We start from the raw sequence: 21,917 nt of genomic DNA, 5'->3' as shown, positions 1-21,917 counted from the left end.
GTGTTTCTATGACATTTTTAATGGCTGCCAAATAGTAACACGATATTCCTAACCCCGTTGTTGGGTATTTAAGTCATTTTCAATGTTTGTCTATTACAAAGAAATCTGCAGTGAACATTCCTGTAGCTAAATATTTATGGTACTGTAGTTGGTAAATAATAATGTTGTTACATTAAACATATACACATAGTTATAAATTAACCTTTATTATAATCTTGGATAAAAATCTACTTAAGTACATTGAATAAAGTCATTTTATAGAAAAACAGAAAAACTAAGCAGCTCTCAAGGCAGTCAACACTTAGGGAGAACCATTTGCACTACATAAAAGCAAATGGATTATTTCTCTGCAGAGCCGATTCCACACAGATCTGCCTCCATAGCTCAATAATGTTATTTTGGAATGTGTGTTTGCTCTCTCTCTCTCTCAGCATGTACTCCCTGTCTGTATAGCTTAAGAGGAGTCATTCATAAATGATCTGTGCTCACACAGTTTGTGAGAATCCCAGCAGTGGGCCTGCTTATGAAGTGAGTGTACAATGTGGCCCTTTGCGTCAGGCCTGGGGAGAGGGCTTATTTCCTAGCTGCCATCTAGTTGTTGGCTTTCTTTTCTTTCTTTAGGCCCTGACCCACGTATCGGAGGACTGTTTCCCTTTGCTGGATGGCTGCAGAAAGAACAGGCAAAAATGGCAGGCTCTTGCAGAACAGCAGGAGAAGACATTGATTAATGGGGAAAGCAGCCAGGCCAAGCGGAACTGAGTAGCCTATTCATGCAGAGTTGAAGTTTACAGATGGCGTATTCTGCAGTATGCCTAGTTTTGCTATACACTGTACAGATTTGGTGTATACTTTGCCACTGCTGTATTTTTATTTTTGCACAACTTTTGACAACACAGCATGAAATGTTTTTAGAGGACTATTGCATATTTTCTGTATATTTGTTTTATGCCACTGAACTGAGATTATCCGTGACACCTACTCTTAGCACATGGATAAGAGCCCTGTTTGTGATATTTTGTGTACTGCGAGGTACAAGTTGCATTCTTGCACTGAGGCTGGTTTTTTTGGTTTTTTTGTTTTTTCTTGCTGGGGATTTTAAATAATTGGTTTTGTGTTTTCCGAATTACCAATCTTTCAAGAATGTTTGGAATCGTTTTTCTTAAAAACAGGCTAGGAGCAAAGTGAATATATTCCGTGACATTTAAAACCTTCATAGAATAGAGAAAAATATTGGCTGAGTGGATTTTAAGAGGAATGGGGTATATTTGTCAACACTGTATTACCTTAACAAAAAAAGTTAAAACTCTAAACAAATGGAAAGTACTATAAGGTAGTACTGTAAAGAAAAGGCATTATTTAATTATTTTGCTTTTTTTGTTGTTAGAGAACAGGCAGGAGAGAAATTTCTCATTTCAATGCAATAAATCTATCCAAAGGCTACCCATAAACTCGCTTTGATCTAACCTACCTGATGGAAAGCAGGGGAAACCTTGGGAGAAGATCCAGTCACTGACTTTGAGGGATGAGTGTGACGCAGAAATGGAACAGCCGAGGATGGCTGCCAGTGAAGAGAACGTTCTGCTGGAAGACACTCCTGACAGTCAGTGAGTGTTCTGAATACTGAACTTCCTTTTTTAAATAAATTCCTTATCATTCACCTTATAAGCCACAGCTTGTAAGTCAACGCTTTAAAACTCAACAGAAGAGCGAGAAAAAGTGATCATGGGAGCATTAGCCTGAAGTGAGAGATGACTGTATAAGATAAGAGGGTACAAACTGAATCATATTTTTTTCTGTTTGTTAAATGGAGTACAGAGAAAAGTACAAACAGCAAAGGGCTGTCCTTGATATTAGGGTCAAAAATTAAATCGACGGAACAATATGGTAAGAGTAGCTTACCATATTGAGTAAACTTAGCAGTATTGAGTTTGTGACTGAGAAACTGCCATATCTTGGTTTACAGGACTAGTCAACCCAGAATCACAGAAGTTTGGGTATGCACCCTAAACACTGGCCCTGAGCTTGTAGTTAGTGGTATCTACTTCTCACAGCTTTTAGTACATTTAGAAAATGTTAACATTTTCTTAGAATTTGAGCCCACTTAATTGTATTCCCACTGTACATGTGTGCCCCTAAAGACACTTTTATTACATATTGGAGAAGTAGATAATGGACTGACAACCTAGTTCAGGAAAAGAAAATCTGCTCTAAATATGCAATAATGTTTGTGGGCAAGAGTAGGAAGAGAGGTATTTGTTTGATCTGTTCACCCCCCTCCCCACCCCTGAATAAAGTTTTTGAGTTTCTATAACTAGTTTGTATAGAAAAGCTCTTGGGGATATGATAATGCAGCATTCTCAAAGACTTTTCATTAAAACATGTTTTCCATTCATAACCATTTGTTCCCTAAACTACCTAAAATTCAACATATTCGTTAAGTTTTTAAAATTCTGAGTGTGTATACGTATCTTGACATAACGTGGCTTTATTCTTACCCTTCAGGTTTTAAAAAGAAAGCAGAACAAATTGTATTGCCATTACTTTGTAGCGGTAAGGGCTATGTATTACTGTTGTGACACCTGTATTTTCAAGATGTTATTCTGTTTTATGTAATATACATGAGGTCTGTGAGGTTGCCTCTTGGTGGCACTGGTGTGTAACTTACAAAGACTGTCACTAAAATAATGTATCTACAGACTGGTATACACCTATGCATGCAGACACAATTCCTTAGTACAGAAAAATTGTCTGAAGAATAGCAGTCTTTAATAACCTATCTTTTTGCCGTACACATTGTGATTTAGCAGTTATGCTAAAATCTGTAGTCAAATACTTTAGTAGTTGGTTTAGAGCCCTCTAATATATGTCACTGAGATTTTTAAAGACACAGTAGACTATGTGTGGAGGATTTGTATGTGTGTCATTTTAAAAAGCAAGAAAGTGTATTTAGATTATAAATTTTTGGTTTACTTTTAGATAATGGCTTATTTTACCTTACTAGTTTAGAAACTGAAAGAAGTGGGGCAGTGACATACCTATTTCATTTTGGGGTATTTTAGTTCATACAGAAGAAGAATGCTTCTTTAGGACTGGTTACTTGGTTCAAATAATTCTTAATTTTTTAGGAAAATCACTCCATACATGGATTATTACCTGGTACATGGGCACAAATTTTCTTCTTATGTGGATATTTCCTTTCCAGTATCTTCTCAAGTTGGAAAAAATATATATATGTAGTCTTCTCTCACCCTACCCTATATTTATATTACCTGTAACCTAGCAAGAAGTTGTTTTTGCTCTAGATTAGTTTGTTTGTTTTCATTATAGCTGAGTACCATGATACCATTTCATTTCAATTTTCAGCCCCAAAAGTTCCCACTGTTTTACTAAGTTGTGAGAAGATGTCTATAAAATTGCCTGGTCTTGTACTTTTCACAGGATTGGCCTTTGCCAGCCACAATCCCGTGTGAACTTGTGTAAGTCTCTTTAACCTCTGTGAGTGTGAACAAGTTGTGCTGTTGAAGGAGTTATGTTTGGGCTAAGCCTTGTCTCAGAGGAGGATGTCACAGAAGGCAGCTACTGTGTAAGCCCTAATGGGCCCTGGAGACCACTGTCAGAAATGGGATAGCAGGCCAAAGAGCAAGGTATCTAATCCCTTAAGTCATTTCCTGTGTTGAGTTTCCAAGACTGAGAAAAAGATAGTACATTTCTTTGGCTTCTCATGCAGATCACTAGATGTGTGAGATTTAGAGCTGTTTGAGCACCTCATCTCACGGTACAAACCCTGGACGATGATATTTCACCACTGATCTCTTTACTATGAAGAATGGTTTCCTTCCATAGGAGTGTTGGAGAAAAGAAAGTGTATGAAAGTGTACTGGAAATAATGGATTGCGGGAGGAAACCGGTTACAGATATATTCTTGCCTAGCAGTGAAGTGCCTTTATTTTCAGCACAGAGCACAAATGTTAGACCCACTCCAATGTGATGTTCAATTTTCCTGTGTTTTCCACCTGATTGTACTCCTAAAGCTTTACAGGCCATCAAAAGAAATGCTGCTTGTTTTGTTTTACAAGATTGATTTAAGAAGGCGGGGTGGGGGGAGGGATGTAACTGCTCTCCTCTCCTGGGAACAACTACAGTTAAAACAAGGTGGTATAATGTAACTGCTCAGTGTTAGACATGCCTCGATCCACCTTTTATTAAGTTCCTGCTACATGTCAGGCACTGTGCTCCACTGGGGAGAGAGAGCAGTGACCTCAAGGAGCTCACAGTCTCTGCAGGGAGTGCTGGATAAGAGACTTACCAGCTTCTGATCCTGCCGATTTAACATGAAAATATAGGGTACAGTTATCACTTTCATTTCCATCTATAACATATGTATTACGTAGTTTTCCAAGGACCTTCTTTACCTGGAACTTATTAAGGATCTGTCAGTCAGTGAACATCTTGTCTTCTTGCAAGCATGAATCACTTAGCCTGCTGATAGCTTAGAGAACACCTTATGTAAGTAAGGAGTCATATATCCCACTGTGTAGGTTATTTTTCCCTATGCTAGCCAGGTAGAGATTACTCAAGAGTTCTCTTAGACTTAAACTGCACACAGTTTTGGACCCCTTCTGCTCCAGCGTAGGGAGTGAGGAAGAAAGTATTAAAGCTCACTATGCCCTTCCATATGCTTCTCAAAAGTCTGTGTAAACATATCTTAACAGATGTTAAACACCATGTAAATAGATGAAAATATAAATTTCTATTTCAGTTTAAGAAAAAGCTTATGAATCATCACTAGCCACTGTTAATATCTATTTGTATTCTTACACCTTTTCAATACATTTGAACAAATATATAGTTTCTGGCACTATTTTTGTACTAGGATAAAGGAGTTACTATGTATATTATGTTTAGCTTTTAAGTCATTTTAAATAATTGTGAATGTTGATTTCTTGTCTTTCCTCTCCCCCCACCATGAGAACCATTTCATGTGACTGTCCTATGACAAAATCACTTTAAAGGAACACTTACCCACCTACGATCCCTGTAAAGTCAAGAGACGGTCAGGGTGGTTCTCCACTGCGCAAACTCTTCGCTTGTTAGTTGCCTCCTCATTTTGCCATGCTTTGTAAGAATAAAAAGAAGAGTGAACAAGCAGGTATGAGTGTTGTGTGATTATTAGGGACTCTGAATTTTAGGCAGGGAGAATGGGCCCAATAGTTTGAGAGACTTTAATCAAGCTAACCTGTGGTCCTGTTAGCTGAAAAAGATGTGTGAAAAAGACTCCTTTCTTTCCTCAGCCTAGACACCTCAGTAATAGTCTTCTTGTTAATATTCTTTGCTACCAGTTTGAGGGCAACATTTTCCATACACCTCACCACTTCTCAAGTCCCTAACAATTCTATACAGGGTGATGATTGTTACCATCCTCAGGTTGCGTGCGGAGCTAAGGCTTAGGAATTAAATACTTGCCAAATGGCATGAGCTGCATTCGATCCCAGATCTGTCTAGTTTGAAAGCAGGTATTTATTCCACTTAATTCTCTTTTTGAATTTTAATAGTAAAAGGTCCCAAATCCACTCTTAGTGGATCAAATGGGCTACCTAGAAGCATTAGGTACAAGATTTCCCACACCCAGCAGATCTGGTTTTGTTCGGGATCTTAGAGTTGTTATCGTTCCTTTAGTTCATCTAGTAATAGCTAATGCCGTGCCATCACAGGATCCCAGGGACCACCATGCTTCAGTGCTGCTAGTCTAGAGGCATGGAGGTATAATTAGATGCAAGATTTCTGACTCGTTATTTACTTTTGCCACTAGACAAGCCCTCTTCACGTGGAGCAGAATATCTAGGCTATGCCTAAATCACAAAGCTAAACGCAAAAGTAAAATGAAAGCTCATGTAAAGCAATATTTTAGATCTTCTGATCACTAGAGTGCGCCAGTTTCAGCTGTATTTAAAGAAGTAATCTTACTGGGTACAAACAATGAATAAAACTGCTTTTTTAAAGATTTTTACCAGCTAAAGAAAAACAAATGGAAAAAATCAATGGGGAATTAAGATTTGCTTACTTTCCTTTGTCCAGGATCATTTCTTTAAGATTTTCCCCAAACAGTAACTGATCACCTGAAGTCTCTCTGATTGATACTCAATATTCCATCCACAGAGACATCATCCCTTCTTGTAGAAAAGGGAGGCATTTGACAACTCTCTTGAACCCACATTCTTGCTATCCGCCGTGCTGCCTTCTCAGCAAACAGGGATATATTTGATATATGCAAATGTCAGTATATAATTTTCTGTTCTTTTAAGGCATATAACAAATTAACAGAAACACTTTGAACCTGCAGAGAATATTCCTTGATTTTAAGCTATATTCAGCCTTGGCAGGAGAAAGACTCTATGTTTCTAATTTACAACCCATTTTTTCAAAATAAACATCCACAAGAATTATGAATGGCATCAAAATAATTATTTGAATCAAAAGAAATCTAATTAAATGGCATGTTTGCCTCATTTTAAGTGTACGTATGAGCGTGCGTGTGCGTGTATGTGTGTGGTGTGTAAATATTCAGGAACTGAGTTGACTCAGTCATATCTGACAGAATCCCAATGGCACATTTTAGGATTCATCTTTCTAAGTGAATTTAAGGGACAAGATTACATGGCTAAGGGGGAGAAAAAAGGAATGAACATGAACTATCACAATAGCTTTAAACGTTAATACCCCCTGTATTACTTTTAGAGCCATATTTCACTTCATATCACTGTTTCCCCTACCCAACAGGAGTGTTTTTTAGGCTTTATATGATGCCAATCCAGCATATATTCCTCTAAGACACTAACTTCCCCCTTTACCAACCAGCTCTCTGAAAGTCACGAATTCCCTGATCTCGCTGATGCACCCTGACCAAGGAGAAAAAGCATAAAATATGCTTAACAACTACCTCGGCTACAGCTGCTCTCTCTCCGGAAAAGCCAACAGAAGTAGTTACTAAGGGTGCTCTACCAAGTCTGTTAGAATGAGTAATGCACTTGGAGGAGTGTATGAAGGCAGGACCATGTCCTATCATTATTTCCTCTGTTTCTTAAACCTCTGCTTCTCTTTTTCTGTTCTGGCTCCATTCATAAGGGCTTCAAACATACTTGATTCTCCCCTGCCCTAAGAACACCTACCTGAATCACACAGCCCTCCCACCAGCATCTCTGTACTCTGTCTTGTACTTTGAAGGTACTCAACAAACTCTGAAAGACTAGACTTCTCTCCTTTCCCATTTGACATAAAATTGAATTTTTTATAAAGAAAGGAGAAGGTAATTCCAATGAAGGACAACAGAAAACTCAATACAGCATTTTTAGAAATTCTCAGTTGGAAAAGAGCTGAATTTTAAGATGAAAAAAAAACTGAATAAAACAATTTGGGGTAAGAATATTTGTTTTCTATTGTGAAAAATTAGTTACCAGGCTTTAATTCATAAATTGATAACCATTGGTGGAGTTACTCCCAGGGAGTTTTACCATATTGCTAGGACCCAAGGAAAATTCACAAAGGCTAGAGGCCAATGATCTTGCAGAAAAGACAAGATTTACATTTAAAAATAAAAATAAGCAAACAGAAGACGTTCATTCATTCATAAATACTTGATTCTCTCCTGAGTGTCAGGCTGGGGTAAACTAATAGGCATGGTCTCACAAAGCATCTAGTCCAGAGGAGGCTACACACCAGGGCAAAGAGACAGCCATGTCTATGCACTGAGGATGGGAGTGGAGGGTTTACAGATGGTTCTTTAAGTGTGTGACAACTGGTTTATAGCTAAGTGAAAAGGAAGAAGAGTATTCCTAGGCAGAAGAAAACATGTGAAGACCTAGGAGTAGCAAACTTGAGAACTTGAAAGCCTTCTCACAATTTATTTAAATAATTATAAATTTTATATTTTTAAATGATAAGGGTTAAAAATATATTTACAAATATTATGAATACTTATGAATGTTATATAAAATAAAGCAAATGTCATTTTTTTATATTGAAGTGTAGTTGATTTACAGTATTATTACAGTTAGTTTCAGGTGTACAACATGATGATTCAGTATTTTTATATATTATACTCCAGCTAATGTCCTTTAAATGTATATTTGAGCTTTTAAGAAAATAAGAGAAATCCCCACAGGCCAAAATAAAGCAAATTAAAAATCCAATCAGCAAGCATGTGAGCTGATACTATGTCAGGCCTGGGAATATTTGCAGATCTATATAATGAAGGGGTTTTAAATCAGACCAGGAAACATGGTCTTGAGATCCAGTGAAGCACTTGGGGAATGGCCCTCCAAGAAAGACTGAAAACTCTGAAAGCTGTGCTCTCAACATGTAGAAAGGGGAGGGGGGAAAATTCACTCAGAGACACAGGACAACTGAAGGAAGCATGCCTGTCTTAATCTGAGCTCTGGTTAAAAAAAAAAAAATTGTAACATTGAGTCCATCCTCATATTAACACAGATTTGGGGTTTGAGTGTGATGCAGGACTACCCAAGTTATTGATAAATAGCAGAAAAAGAAGTCTCAGGCAGGTAATATCCCTGAACTGGCAAAAGCAAAGGCAAAATGTCTTTGGAAGAACACAGCCTCAAATAGGCCCATGAAATTTCCACAGAAATAATGCCACTAAAGAAAAATTCATAATTGCAAAATACATGAGGAAACAATTCACAGTGTACAAAGTCAGAAGCCACAAGACTGTACGATCAGATACCCAAGAACTTCAGGCAACAGAACTCTTTGATAGAGGTGGTTGGGAGGAATCATTGACTCCTCACTCTTGTGTTTCCAAATGAAGGGAGACCCCTAAAATGGCACTCTTGGTCTCCTGTTCCACCCTTAACCCAGTCAGATATGTGATTGGAGGGTGACAGCCATCAGTCCACAGTCCTAAAACGGGTGTGATTAATCTAATAAAAACAGTAAACACTGGGGATTTGTTTCTTTCTACCCTGATCCAGTGCAAGTTGAAAATCCTAGGTAAGTGTGTTCAGTATGTGCGCTGTCCCAAGGTATAGCCTACAGAGGGGTGGGGGTCAAGGCAGGGAGTGTCAGTAAACCCATCTGACCACAGCATGCTCTCCAAAGGAACTTATTTACAGGACCACCTCCACAAAGCTCCATACAAGCCAGTGTCGCCACGGTTTTCTTGGAGTGCTATGCCTACCTCCTGTTAGGGTTTAGAGACTTGCTCATACCAATGGGTCTTTTCAATCAATGTCCTCTCCTGTGTCTGATGAATGTGGTAAATCAGCGCTTTCCTGGGTCTGCTTGTAAGCTGTGCCCTTTGAGAGCACAGAGAATGTGCAAATAAGAACATCTTCCTCCTCTCTCCTTCCTGCTGGTGGCTGTATAGAAGGCAGGAGTGAAGTCAACACTGAAAGAGATCCCATTTTAGGAATGCAGTGGATTCACTAAAGAATTCAAGAGAAGCATAGTTGGAAGATATGTTGTTCTATTTTATATTAGAAAATTCTGAAAAGTAAATTTCACAAGACCAGAACTTATCGTTCACATTTTTTTCCTGCCTATCCTGTTTAAGACTTGCATCTGTGATAATCAGCACTGAAGCACACGAACAAACGTTGAGTCATTGGAAGCGAGTATTCACAGGCAGCACAATGAATGAGGCAGCGTCATGAGTAATCATATAACCAATATAAATAAATGGTATTAGGGAACTGCAGAGGCAAGAAGATCTACATTATTTTTGTACAAACTGGTTTTAAAGACCACAGCATTGTGAGTATAACAGTCACTATTTTCTTTTGTCAGTGGGAGTTATGAAGTTAGAGACAAAGAACACATGTGACAGTAAAGAATACAAGCAGGTGGTTCCTGAAATTGAACACTATCAACATGAATTGATTTTTACATGGTAATGAAATATGTACATATCTCTTCTGTATTCAATTTCCTAAATTTTCATTGAAAAAAACATGATATTAGTTTCCTACTGCTGGTGTAGCAAATTACCACAAATGTACTGACTTAACACAGATTTATTATCTTATAATTCAGGCGATCAAAAGTCTAAAATGTGTCAGCAAGGCTACATTCCATCTAGAGCCCATTTCCTTGCCTTTTTGAGCTTTCAGAGGCTGCCTGCACTGCTTAGTTGATGACCTCTTTCTCCATCTTCAAAGCCAACAGCATAACATCTTCAAACACACACACTCTTCAAAAACACACACTCCCCCTGACCCCCGCTTCCATCCTCACATTGTCTTCTCTAACACTCCTGTCTCCCTCTTATAAGGATCCTTATGATTACATTTGGCCCACCCAGATAATCCAGGATGAGCTTCCTATTTGAAAATGCTTAACAATCATATCTGCAAAGCTCCATTAGCCATGCAAAGTGGCATAGTACAGGTTCCAGGGGTTAGGATGTGAACATCCTTGGGGGCCATTATTCTGTCTAACACAGTCACTCTCATATGGACTCACGAATTATGTAATACATTTTTGGTGTGTTCTTTTAATAGACCATTTTTCAGAGCAGTTTTGGGTTGGAAGAGGATTGGCCAAGATAGCAGAGTAGAAAGACCCTGAGATCACCTCTCATAAGCACACAAAAACACACAACAACTAATTGCAGAACAATCACTGATGAAAAAGACTGCACCTACCAAAAAAGATCTTCTACAGCTGAAGACATAAAGCAGGGACCACAATGAGACAGGTAGGAGGGGTGGACTCATGATATAACCAAGTCCCATAGCCCTAGGTGGGCAACCCACAAACTGGAGAATAATTATACAGCAGAGGTTGTCCCACAGGAGTGAGAGTTCTGTTGGGCTCACCAGCCCAGGGATCCTGCACTGGAAAAATGAGCCCCCAGAGGATTTGGTGTTGAAGGTCAGTGGGGCTTAATTTCAGGAGCCCCACAGGACTGGGGGAAATAGAGACTTCATTCTTAAAAGGTACACATAAAATCTCACACCAGGACCCAAGGTAAAAGCAGTAATTTGATAGGATCCAGGGCCAGACCTACCTGCTGGTCTTGGAGAATCTCCCGGATAGGCAGGGGTGGCTGAGGCTCACCCTGGGGACACAGACATTGGCGGCAGCCACACTGGGGAGCTCCTTCTACCACACGGACCTGCCTGCTGGTGGCCGCCATTTTGGGATCCTCCCTCTAGCTCATTAGTGCCAAAACCTGGCCTTACCCAACAGCCTTTAGGGCACCAGTGCTTGGACACCTCAGGTCAAACAACTAACAGGGCAGGAACACAGCCCCACCCATCAGCAGACAGGCTTCCTAAAGACTTCCTGAGCCCATAGCCATCTCTTGACACTCCCCTACACATGGCCCTGCCCATCAGAGGGCCAAGACCCAGCTCCATCCACCAGTGGGCAGGTACTGACCATGCCCTCCAGGAAGCCTGTATTAGCCTCTAGACCAGCCTCAACCATCAGGGGGCAGACATGAGACACAAGAAAACCACACTCACACAACCTGTGGACACAGCCTACCCACAGCAGGCCAGACCCCACCCTGGGACAAGCCAGGCCCTGGCTGTGCCCACTAGCAGGCCAGCACAAGCTTCCCCAGACCCCATACCCAACTGTGTCAGGAACTGGTGTCCCCTGCCACCACCACTCCCGCCTCTGCCCCAGTGACCTGACACCAGCTCCAGGATTTCTGGGCCCTGCAGCAACTTCAGGACCTGGCTCTGCCTGCCAGTAATCTGGCACTAACCCCAGGACCTGGCTTTATCCACCAATGAGTTGGCACCAGCCCTGGAGTCTTCTGGACCCAGACTCCACCCATCAGTGAGCCAGGACTAGCCCCAGGGCCTCCTAGGGTTCTGCAGCCAGCCGCCTCATGACCAGGCCACACGAACTAGCAGCCAGCAACATCCACATGAAACAGGGCCTGGCAACCAACCAGGCTAGGGGTCACCCAAACCTGTAAGACCACCCACATAGTCAGCCCATCAAAACAGAAGGACCCACGCAGCCCTCTTAGGGGCAACCCCTAGAGCATATAGCTTGAGTGACAAGAGGGGAGTGTGCTGTTGTGAGGTGTAGGGCATTTCCTACAGAAGGCCACTTCTCCAAGGTTGAGAAACATAACTAACCTACCACATACATAAAAATATAAATAGCAACTTAAACAAAATGAGGCAGCAGAGGACTATGTTCCAGATGAACGAACAAGATAAAACCCCAGAAGAAGAACTAAGTGAAGTGGAGACAGACAACCTACCCAAGAAAGAGTTCAGATGTAAAGATGATCAAAGAACTTGGGAGAAGAATGGATGCACAGAGCAAGAAGTTAGAAAATTTTAACAAAGAGTTAGAAAATATAAAGAACAACCAAACAGAGGTGAAGAATACAATAATAGAAATGAAAAATACACTAGAAGGAATCAACAGTAGACTAAATGATACAGAGGAACACATCAGCAAGTTGGAAGACAGAGTAGAGGAAATCACTGCCACTGAACAGAAAAAAGAAAAAAGAATGAAGAAATGAGGACAATTTAAGAGACCTCTGGGACAACATCAAGCCCACTGATGTCTATATTATAGGACTCCAAGGAGAAGAGAAAGAGAAAGGTGCTGAGAATATAGAAGACATAATAGCTGAAAACTTCCCTAATCTGGGAATGGACACAGTTGCCCAAAACCAGAAAGCGCAGAGAGTCCCATACAGGATTAACATGAAGAGGAATAGAGCAAGACACAACATAACTAAAATGACAAAAATTAAAGATAAGGAGAGAATATTAAAAGCAGCAAGGGACAAAAAAAGACAACAAATAACATAAAGGGAACTCCCATAAGGCTATCAGCTGATTTTTCAGCAGAAACTCTGCAGACCAGAAGGGAGTGGCATGATATATTTAAAGTGATGACAGGGGAAAACCTACAACCAAGAATACTCTACCCAGCAAGGTTCTCCTTCAAATTTGAGGAAGAAATCAAAAGCTTTACAGACAAGCAAAAGCTAAAAGAGTTCAGAACTACCAAACCAGCTCTACAACCAATTAAAGGAAATTTTATAGGTGAAAAAGAAAAGGCCACAACTAGAAACAAGAAAATTACAAAATGAGAAAGCTCACTGGTAAAGGCAAACACACAGTAAAGCTAGGAAATCATCTACACACAAAGCTAGTAGGGAGGTTAAGACAAAAGTAGTAAAATCATCTATATCCACAATAAGCAATTAAGGGATATACAGAACAATGAGATGTAAAATATGATATCAAAAACAGTAATCATGAAGGGAGGAGAATACAAATGCAGGGTTTTAAAATGCATTTGATGTTAAAAAAAAAAAAACTGAAACCTGGGGATATATGTATACATATAGCTGATTCACTTTGTTATACAGCAGAAACTAACACAACACTGTAAAGCAATTATACTCCAGTAAAGATGTAAAAATGAAAAAAAAGAACACATGCTATGCCTCAGGCTCTAGACCTCTTTCATTTTCACTAGTTGCTTTGTTCTTAGCCAGCTTGCTTTGAAATTAAGAGATCAGCAACTTAAAACAATCATGTATATATATATATATATATATATATAGAGAGAGAGAGAGAGAGAGAGAGAGAGAGAGAGGGAGATTACTATACAAAAACCTCACAGTAAACACAAACCAAACATCTATAATTATATATGCACACAAAAAAGAAAAAGGAATCCAAAATAACACTGAAGATAGTCATCAAATCCCTAGAGAAGAGGAAAATAAGGGAAAAAAAAGACCTACAAAAACAAATCTAAAACAATTAACAAAAAGGCAATAATGACTACATATCGATAATTATCTTAAATGTAAATGAACTAAATACTCCAACCAAAAGACACAGAGTGGCTGAATGGGTACAAAAACAAGACCCATATACATGTTGCCTACAAGAGACTCACTTCAGATCTAGAGACATACACAGACTGAAAGTGAGGGAATGGAAAAGGTATTCCATGCAAATGGAAATCAACAGAAAGCCAGAGTGGCAATACTTATATCAGACAAAAGAGACTTTAAAATAAAGACTGCTACAAGAGACAAAGGACACTACATCATGATCAAGGGATCAATCCAAGAAGAAGATACAACAATTGTAAATACATATGCACCCAAGAGAGGAGCACCCAAATATATAAGGCAAATATTAATGGACATAAAGGAGAAACTGACAGTAACACAAGAATAGTAGGGGACATTAATACTCCACTTATATCAAGGAAAGATCATGCAGACAGAAAATCAGTAAGGAAGCACAGTCCTTAAATGACACATTAGACCAAATGAACTTAACTGATATATAGACAGCATTCCATCCAAAAGCAACAGAATACACACTCTTTCCAAGTGCACATGGAACATTCTCCAGGATAGATCACATGCTGGGCAACAAAACAAGCCTTGGTAAAATTGAAGAAAACTGAAATCTTATCAAGCATCTTTTCCAATCACAACACTATGAGACTAGAAATCAACTACAAGAAAAAAAACTGCAAAACAGCCACAGACACATGGAGGCTAAACAATATGCCATTAAACAAGCAATGGATCAAAGAAATCAAACAGGAAATTTAAAAATACCAAGAGAGGGGGCTTCCGTGGTGACACACTGGTTAAGAATCCGCCTGCCAATGCAGGGGACATGGGTTTGAGCCCTGGTCCGGGAAGATCCCACATGCTGTGGAGCAACTAAACCCCTGCGCCACAACTACTGAGGCTGTGCTCTAGAGCCCATGAGCCACAACAAGAGAAGCCACCACGATGAGAAGCCCATGCACTGCAACAAAGAGTAGCCCCCACTCACCGCAACTAGAGAAAGCCTGCGCACAGCAATGAAGAACCAACACAGTCAAAAATAAAATATATAAAATAAATAAATTTTTAAAAAATACCAACAGACAAATGAAAATGAAAACACAACAATTCAAAACCTATGGGACGCAGCACAAGCAGTCTAAGAGGGAAGTTTATAGCAATACAATAAAAGAAATAAAAGAAATCCAAATTGGAAAGGAAGAAGTAAAACTGTCACTGTTTGCAGATGACATGATACGACACATAGAAAATCCTAAAGACGCCACCAGAAATCTACTAGAGCTCACCAATGAATTCAGTAAAGCTGCAGGATAAAAAATTAATACACAGAAATATTTTGCATTTCTATATACTAACAACAAACTAAAAGAAATAGAAATTAAGGAAACAATCCCATTTACCACTGCATCCAAAGGAATAAAATACCTAGGAATAAACCTACCTAAGGAGGCAAAAGACCTGTACACAGAAAACTATAACATGCTGATGAAAGAAACCAAATCTGACACAAACAGGTGGAAAGATATACCATGTTCTTGGATTGGAAGAATCAATATTGTCAAAATGATTATTCTACCCAAGGCAATCTATAGATTCAATGCATCCCCTATCAAATTACCATTGGCATTTCTCACAGAACTAGAACAAAAAATCTTAAAATTTGTATGGCGACACAAAAGACACCAAATAGCCAAAGCAATCTTCAGAAAGAAAAACAGAGCTGGAGGAAATCAGGCTCCCTGACTTCAGACTGCAGTCATCAAAACAGTGTGGTACTGGCACTAAAACAAACATACAGTTCAATGGAACAGGATAGAAAGCCCAGAAATAAACCCATGCACCTATGGTCAATTAATCGACAACAAAGCAGGCAAGACTATACAATGGGAGAAAGACAGTCACTTCAATAAATGGTGTTGGGAAAACTGGACAGCTACATGTTAAAAAAAGTGAAATTAGAATATTCTTTAACACCATACACAAAAATAAACTCAAAATGGATTAAAGACCTAAATGTAAGACTGGATACTATAAAACACCTAGAGGAAAACATAAGCAGAACACTCTTTGACATAAATCGCAGCAATATTTTTTTTGATCTATCTCCTAGAATAATGGAAATCAAAGCAAAAATAAACAAATGGGACCTAATTAAACTTAAAAGCTTTGGCACAGCAAAGGAAACTGTTAACAAAATGAAAAGACAACCTACTAAATGGGAGAAAGTATTTGCAAATGATATGATCAATAAGGGATTAATATCCAGCATATATAAATGGCTCATACAACTCAACATCAAAAAAAAACAAACAACCTGATTAAGAAATGGGCAGAAGACCTAAACAGACATTTTTTGAAAGAGGAAATGCAGATGGCCAACAGACACATGAAAAGATGCTCAACACTGCTAATCATCAGGGAAATGCAAATCAAAACCACAATGAGATATCACTTCACACCTGTCAGAATGGCTCTCATCAAAAAGAAAACAAATAACAAATGTTGGCAAGGATGTGGAAAAAAGAGAACACTCATATGCTATTGGTGGGAATGTAAACTAGTGCAGCCACTGTGAAAACAGCATGAAGGTTTCTCAGAAAACTAAAAATAGAACCACCATATGACCCAGCAATTCCACTCCTGGGTATATATCCAAAAAACACAAAAACAGTAATTCAAAAAAAGATACACACACCCCAATGTTCACAGCAGCATTATTTATAATTGCTAAGATATGGAAGCAACCTAAGCATCCATCAATGGATGAATGGATAAAGAAGATGTGGTGTGCGTATATATACACACACACACATATACAATGGAATATTACTCAGCTATAAAAAAGAATGAAATTTTGCCATCTGCAGCAACATGGATGGACTTGGAAGGCATTATGCTGACTGAAATGTCAGACAAAGACAAATACTGTATGCTCTCACTTATATGTGGAATTTAAAAAATACAACAAACCAGTGAATATAACAAAAAAAGAAGCAGACTCAAAGAGAAGCAACTAGTGGATACCAGTGGGGAGTAGGGGAGAGGCACTATAGGGATGGGGGAGTAAGAGGTGCAAACTATTAGGTATAAAATAGGCTACAAGGATATACAACACGGGTAATATAGCCAGTATTTTATAATAACTATAAATGGAGTATAACCTTTGAATATTGTGAATCACTATATCGTACACCTGTAACTTATATAATACCGTACAGCAACTATACATCAATAAAACACGCACACACACGCAAAGGAAATAGAGCAGTTTGGGGTTCACAGCAAAATTGAACAGAAAGTACAGACTTCCCAGATACCCCCATACCCACCCACGCACAGTCTCCCCCACCATCAACATCCCTTACCAGAGTGGTTCATTTGTTACAGGTGATGAACCAACACTGACACATCATTGCTACGTAAAGTCCAAAGTTTACATTAGGGTTCACTCTTGGTGTTGTACATTCTATGGGTTTGGACAAATGTATAATGACAAGTATCTATCATTGCAGTATCAAACAGTAATTTCACTGCCCTAAAAATCCTCTGTCCTCTGCCTATTCATCTCCCCCAACATCTGACAACCACTTATCTTTTTTTTCAATTTAAAGACTATTTTTTTAGAGCATTTTAGTTTCACAGCAAAATTGAGAGGAACATACAGAGATTTCACATATACTCCCTGCTTGTATCCATCACTATGGTATCATACAAAGTAGTTCCACTGCCCTAAAAACCCTGTGTGTCCTACCTATTCATCCCTCTCCCCTCCCTCAGCCCTCAGCCCCTGGCAACCACTGATTTTTGTTTTTTTTTTTTTTTTTACTGTCATCACAGTTTTGCCTTTTCCAGAATGTCACATGGCTGGAATCACATACTATGTAACCTTTTCAAATTGGTTTCTTCCACTTAGTAATATACAGCTAAGTTTCTTCCATGTCTATTCTTGGCTTGCTAGCCCATTTCTTTTTAGTTCTGAATAATATTCCATGGTATGGGTGTACCACATGTAATACATTTTTAGTCATATTGTTTATATAGACAGGTGCCTCACACACCCAAGGAGGCTGCCCTACCCTGAGGCCTCAAGAAAAATTTAAATTCTGTCCAGTATACTCCTTTTAGATAGGCAAAAAATTTACATGATAAAGTAGATTTTATGAGGTTTTTGAAAGACATAAAGAAAATGTGTTAAGTGCCCAGTACAGACAGTGCAATGAGTAGACTAGTAGACTTCTATCAATATTATTGTTACTGTTATTATGATGGTAACAATGAAAGACTTCAATCCCAGAAGTTAAAATAAAAGCTTTCATTCTTAAGATAAAAGTTGACTATTAAAAGTATATCTAGGATGAATTAAACTTAGATTGTGTTTTGCCATTTACCAAGCTCTTTCACATACATGAACTTATCTCACCTTTATAGCAATTCTGTGATGCAGGCATTATTTTCATTCCTGATTTTCAGATGATGAAACTGAGTCTGAGAGACTCAGTTTTTTCACCTTTTATAATTTGCAAAGCTGCCACTTGAACCCATATCAAATATGGTATACTTTGCATTATAAAATAATTCCACTCTCTAAGGTTCCAAATGGTCAGGTTTTTATTATACAAATCAGTAATTTTCAAAGTGTGGTTCCTGGACCAGCAGCATCAGCATCACCTGTTGATGCAAATTCTTGAGCCCTATGCCTGACCTACAGAGGGTCAGGCTGAGCAATCTGAGTTTTTTATTAGCCCTCCATTTTATTCTGATGTACGCTGAAGTCTGAGAACCACCGATCTAAGACACTGCTCTTTTCTTCTAACTGCTAACAATCCCAAGGTTAAAGAGAAATAAGATATCGCCACACAAAGGCATTTAAGCAATGATTTAATGATTAAAGTAACAGTTTTATTCAAGAGAAATCTGAGACAGCAAACTCACTGAAACTTTGTTCACTCTCTAATTATTTGGATTTTTCATCTTAACAAAAGCACAACATATTCCATCTATGTAGGGAAGAGAGAAGTCAAAACATGGGGGGTTTGGATTGAGTTTCAGCAGGGCAGAAGTAGGATATTCATGATGGTTTCCAAGGTTTCCTCTCCTCCTGTATTATCTACAATTGCTTAAGCAGGACTTTGAAAGATTAGAATAGATCACATCTTTGGAGAACACTTAACTGCAAAAGGCCAGGATGATGAAATTAAGTCCTCTCACAGTTGGAACAAAGACAAATTGGATGTGGCATGTCATAGGCTGAGATGGGCAAAGGGAGAGCTGACATTTCATATTTTACAGATACTGCTTACTGATAATTCTCCCCATTATTTCTAGATCTGGGAGAAGAGGGCAAAGGTGCTCTTTCTGATTTATCATCTAAATATGTCCAGATGGCTTGGATCAATATCCAGGAGCAATTTGGGAGGGCAAAGATTTCTGCCAGCTTCCGCCCCACAAGTCTTGACAGTCACTGTGCATTATCAGAACCAAGGGATCAGTCCAGCTTTGAAGAAGGCCCTGGCAGAAGACCTGGGAAAAAAGCATCCCTGAGCATGCAGTCTGTTTCAAGTCTATCAGAGACACAAGCATTTCAAAGGAGATTTAGGAGAGGAGGTGAAGCCAGTGGTGCTTTCATCAGAAGCCAGAATCTGAGGGGGGGCGCTGGTCTCCTGCTCAGCCCTAGGCCTTCCTAGCTGCTCTAGTTTACAGGCTCTTCAAAACCCAGGGTAAACTCCAGATGAGGACGGGGCCGTCCCAACTACGCAGAGAAAGAGAGCTCTACCTTGGCAAGGGCGGAGGTCCTCAGGGCCATCCTGCTGCAGGTAAAGTGAAGTATCTTTCTGGCCTGAGCCCTGCCCCTTAGAGGGCTCTGAAGAGCTGTGAAGTCTGTGTCCTGGGCACACCTGGCAGATGATTTCACACTAAAGAGGCCTTTCCTATAGAATTACCAGAGGACAATTCTTGGTGTTACAGAAAGGCCTTCTAGCAGAGTGGAGGGAAGGAGGTGAACGTTTATTGAGCAGCAACGATGTGCCAGGCCCTTTCCATACATTCACTCATTTTATCCTTACAACAATCTTATTAAGTAGATAATTTTGTCCCCAGTTTTCAGAAATGAAAACAAGGCAGAGAAAGGTTACCTACTCAAAGGCACACAGCTTGCAAGTGACATAGCTAGAATATGAACTCAGGTCTGGCTTCAAAGTCCCTGCTCTTGTCACTACTGTGCTGTGACAGGAGAAGTGACCCAATGGGCTAATCACTGGTCTCTGAGAGGCCACCTCAGGCCTTCCTGTGTGAGCTGTGGCCCACAGATCAATGGCGAGTACAGTGTATATCTCACCTGTGCCATCTTTCTTGGCCTGCAAATACATCATAATTACCCTGTCCAGAGAGAAGAGTCACTATGCACTTCTACTATCTCAGAGGGCACTGGAGATCAAAGGCAGCTGAGCTGGGAGTCCTTCTCATGGATGATCCGAATGTGTGCTGTCTACTCCTCTTTCTCCATCCAAACCTCCTTCCTCCAAATCACTCCCATACATCCCAGTTAAACAGAAATCCATCATCTTTTTTTTTTTTTAATCTCTTACGCAAGGGAAAAAAAAAAGGCTGAGGTGAATGAGCTGTTTATTGCAACGGTAACCAAAGAGCATTTGCTGCAATCTGCTTATTTCAGCACAATCCCCTAAGTGCTCTCTTACTTCCCCTGATCAAGCTTGATATACAATACAGTCATAATCATCAATGAGATTTCGGCCAGTTAATCATTCATTTGTGATTACCTAAGTCATAAGAACCGTTTCCCGTGAAGTTTGTTTCCCCATTTTCAAGCTGGCCAAACTAACTTCTTGTAGAAACAGACTCTTTTCCTGGGGTATATATCTATCATTCCCCATTGGAGATTTGTTTAACTATTACAGAATAGTGAAGTTATTACCTAATACTTCAGTTTGTATTTGTCACCTACAATAATATCCTTCCCTTAATAATCTATATGCCAGGACAATTCCATGATAGAATCCAGTCCCCTACGGCAGGGTTCCTGCACAGCACTAACCCAGGGTAGCACTTACCAGGCAGAGCAAACAATTTGGAATGGAAAGGGGGTGGTGGGCATTTGTAGGCAGCCCAGTGTGTTCTGTCATGGCCTAGACGTAGGAACACTTACCCTCATCTGTATGAAAGCTGATTTTACTGCGACCATTTGGCCAAATAAATACACTTTATGAATTTCTCCTAAGGAAACAAAGGTATGCATACACTGCAAGGGTGGGGATCAGTCTCCAGGGTATAGTATACTTATTAATAAACATTATATGAGACTCTGTCATCGATAGGTAGAATATCCGGTGCTGGGAAATAAAGAGTAAAAGTAGACGTTGCCATTCTGGCATCACTTCCCACTCCTTCAACTCTGGCTTCAGCAAGTTAGGAATCCTGTTTCCCAAGAGACCAAGACAAGGCAAGAAGTCACCATCCTAGCAGGAGTAATCGACCCCGAGTATCAGAAGTGTTGCTCTTACACAATAGGAGGAGGAAGGAATATGTTTGGTATCCCCATGACCCACTGGAGAATCTTTTAGTATTTCTTTGCCAAATTTTTTTTTTTTTTTTATTGATTGATTGATTGATTGATTGATTGATTGATTGCGGTATGCGGGCCTCTCACTGTTGTGGCCTCTCCCATTGCGGAGCACAGGCTCTGGACGCGCAGGCTCAGCGGCCATGGCTCATGGGCCCAGCTGCTCCGTGGCATGTGGGATCTTCCCAGACCGGGGCACAATCCCGTGTCCCCTGCATCAGCAGGCGGACTCTTAACCACTGCGCCACCAGGGAAGCCCTCTTTGCCAAATTTTAAAAGAAAATGGATAAGTGCAGCAGCCACAGTGAAAGAAGGGCATGACTGAAAGCTTTTTAAGAAGCAGATAAATTCCCAAATCACCTTCTCTATACGACACCCATAAGTAATTGCCTCTCACAGCCAGCAGAATTATTCTACGGAGAGGGTAAACAGAAGAACTCTTGACTGAGGGATACTAGACACAATTGAGATACAAAAAACGTGAAGGGAAGATTGATTGAATGTGTGCCTATTAAATAT

General features: G+C 39.7%; 1 protein-coding gene and 1 long non-coding RNA gene across 5 annotated transcripts in view; one reads left to right on the top strand and one right to left on the bottom strand.

Moving 5' to 3' along the window:
* The window catches only part of PDE5A (phosphodiesterase 5A), a 140,234-nt gene extending 135,088 nt beyond the window's left edge, over positions 1-5,146 (top strand). For 2 of the 3 annotated variants that reach the window (XM_024731997.1, XM_024731996.1), the window contains exon 21: positions 622-759. In XM_024731997.1, the coding sequence (XP_024587765.1) occupies positions 622-759 (138 nt within the window). Of the gene's footprint in view, positions 1-621 lie in introns of all 3 variants that reach the window. The other variant, XM_024731995.1, reaches the window with a different exon arrangement.
* The window catches only part of LOC112390914 (uncharacterized), a 62,537-nt gene continuing 45,656 nt past the window's right edge, over positions 5,037-21,917 (bottom strand). For both annotated transcript variants that reach the window (XR_003001365.1, XR_003001364.1), the window contains one exon: positions 5,037-5,115. This is a non-coding gene — a long non-coding RNA (uncharacterized LOC112390914). The remainder of the gene's footprint in view (positions 5,116-21,917) is intronic.

This window comes from Neophocaena asiaeorientalis, unplaced genomic scaffold (genome assembly GCF_003031525.2).
Source record: "Neophocaena asiaeorientalis asiaeorientalis breed wild unplaced genomic scaffold, Neophocaena_asiaeorientalis_V1.1 scaffold88, whole genome shotgun sequence".
Lineage (NCBI taxonomy): Eukaryota > Metazoa > Chordata > Mammalia > Artiodactyla > Phocoenidae > Neophocaena > Neophocaena asiaeorientalis.
This window is presented reverse-complemented; position numbering and strand designations above follow the sequence as displayed.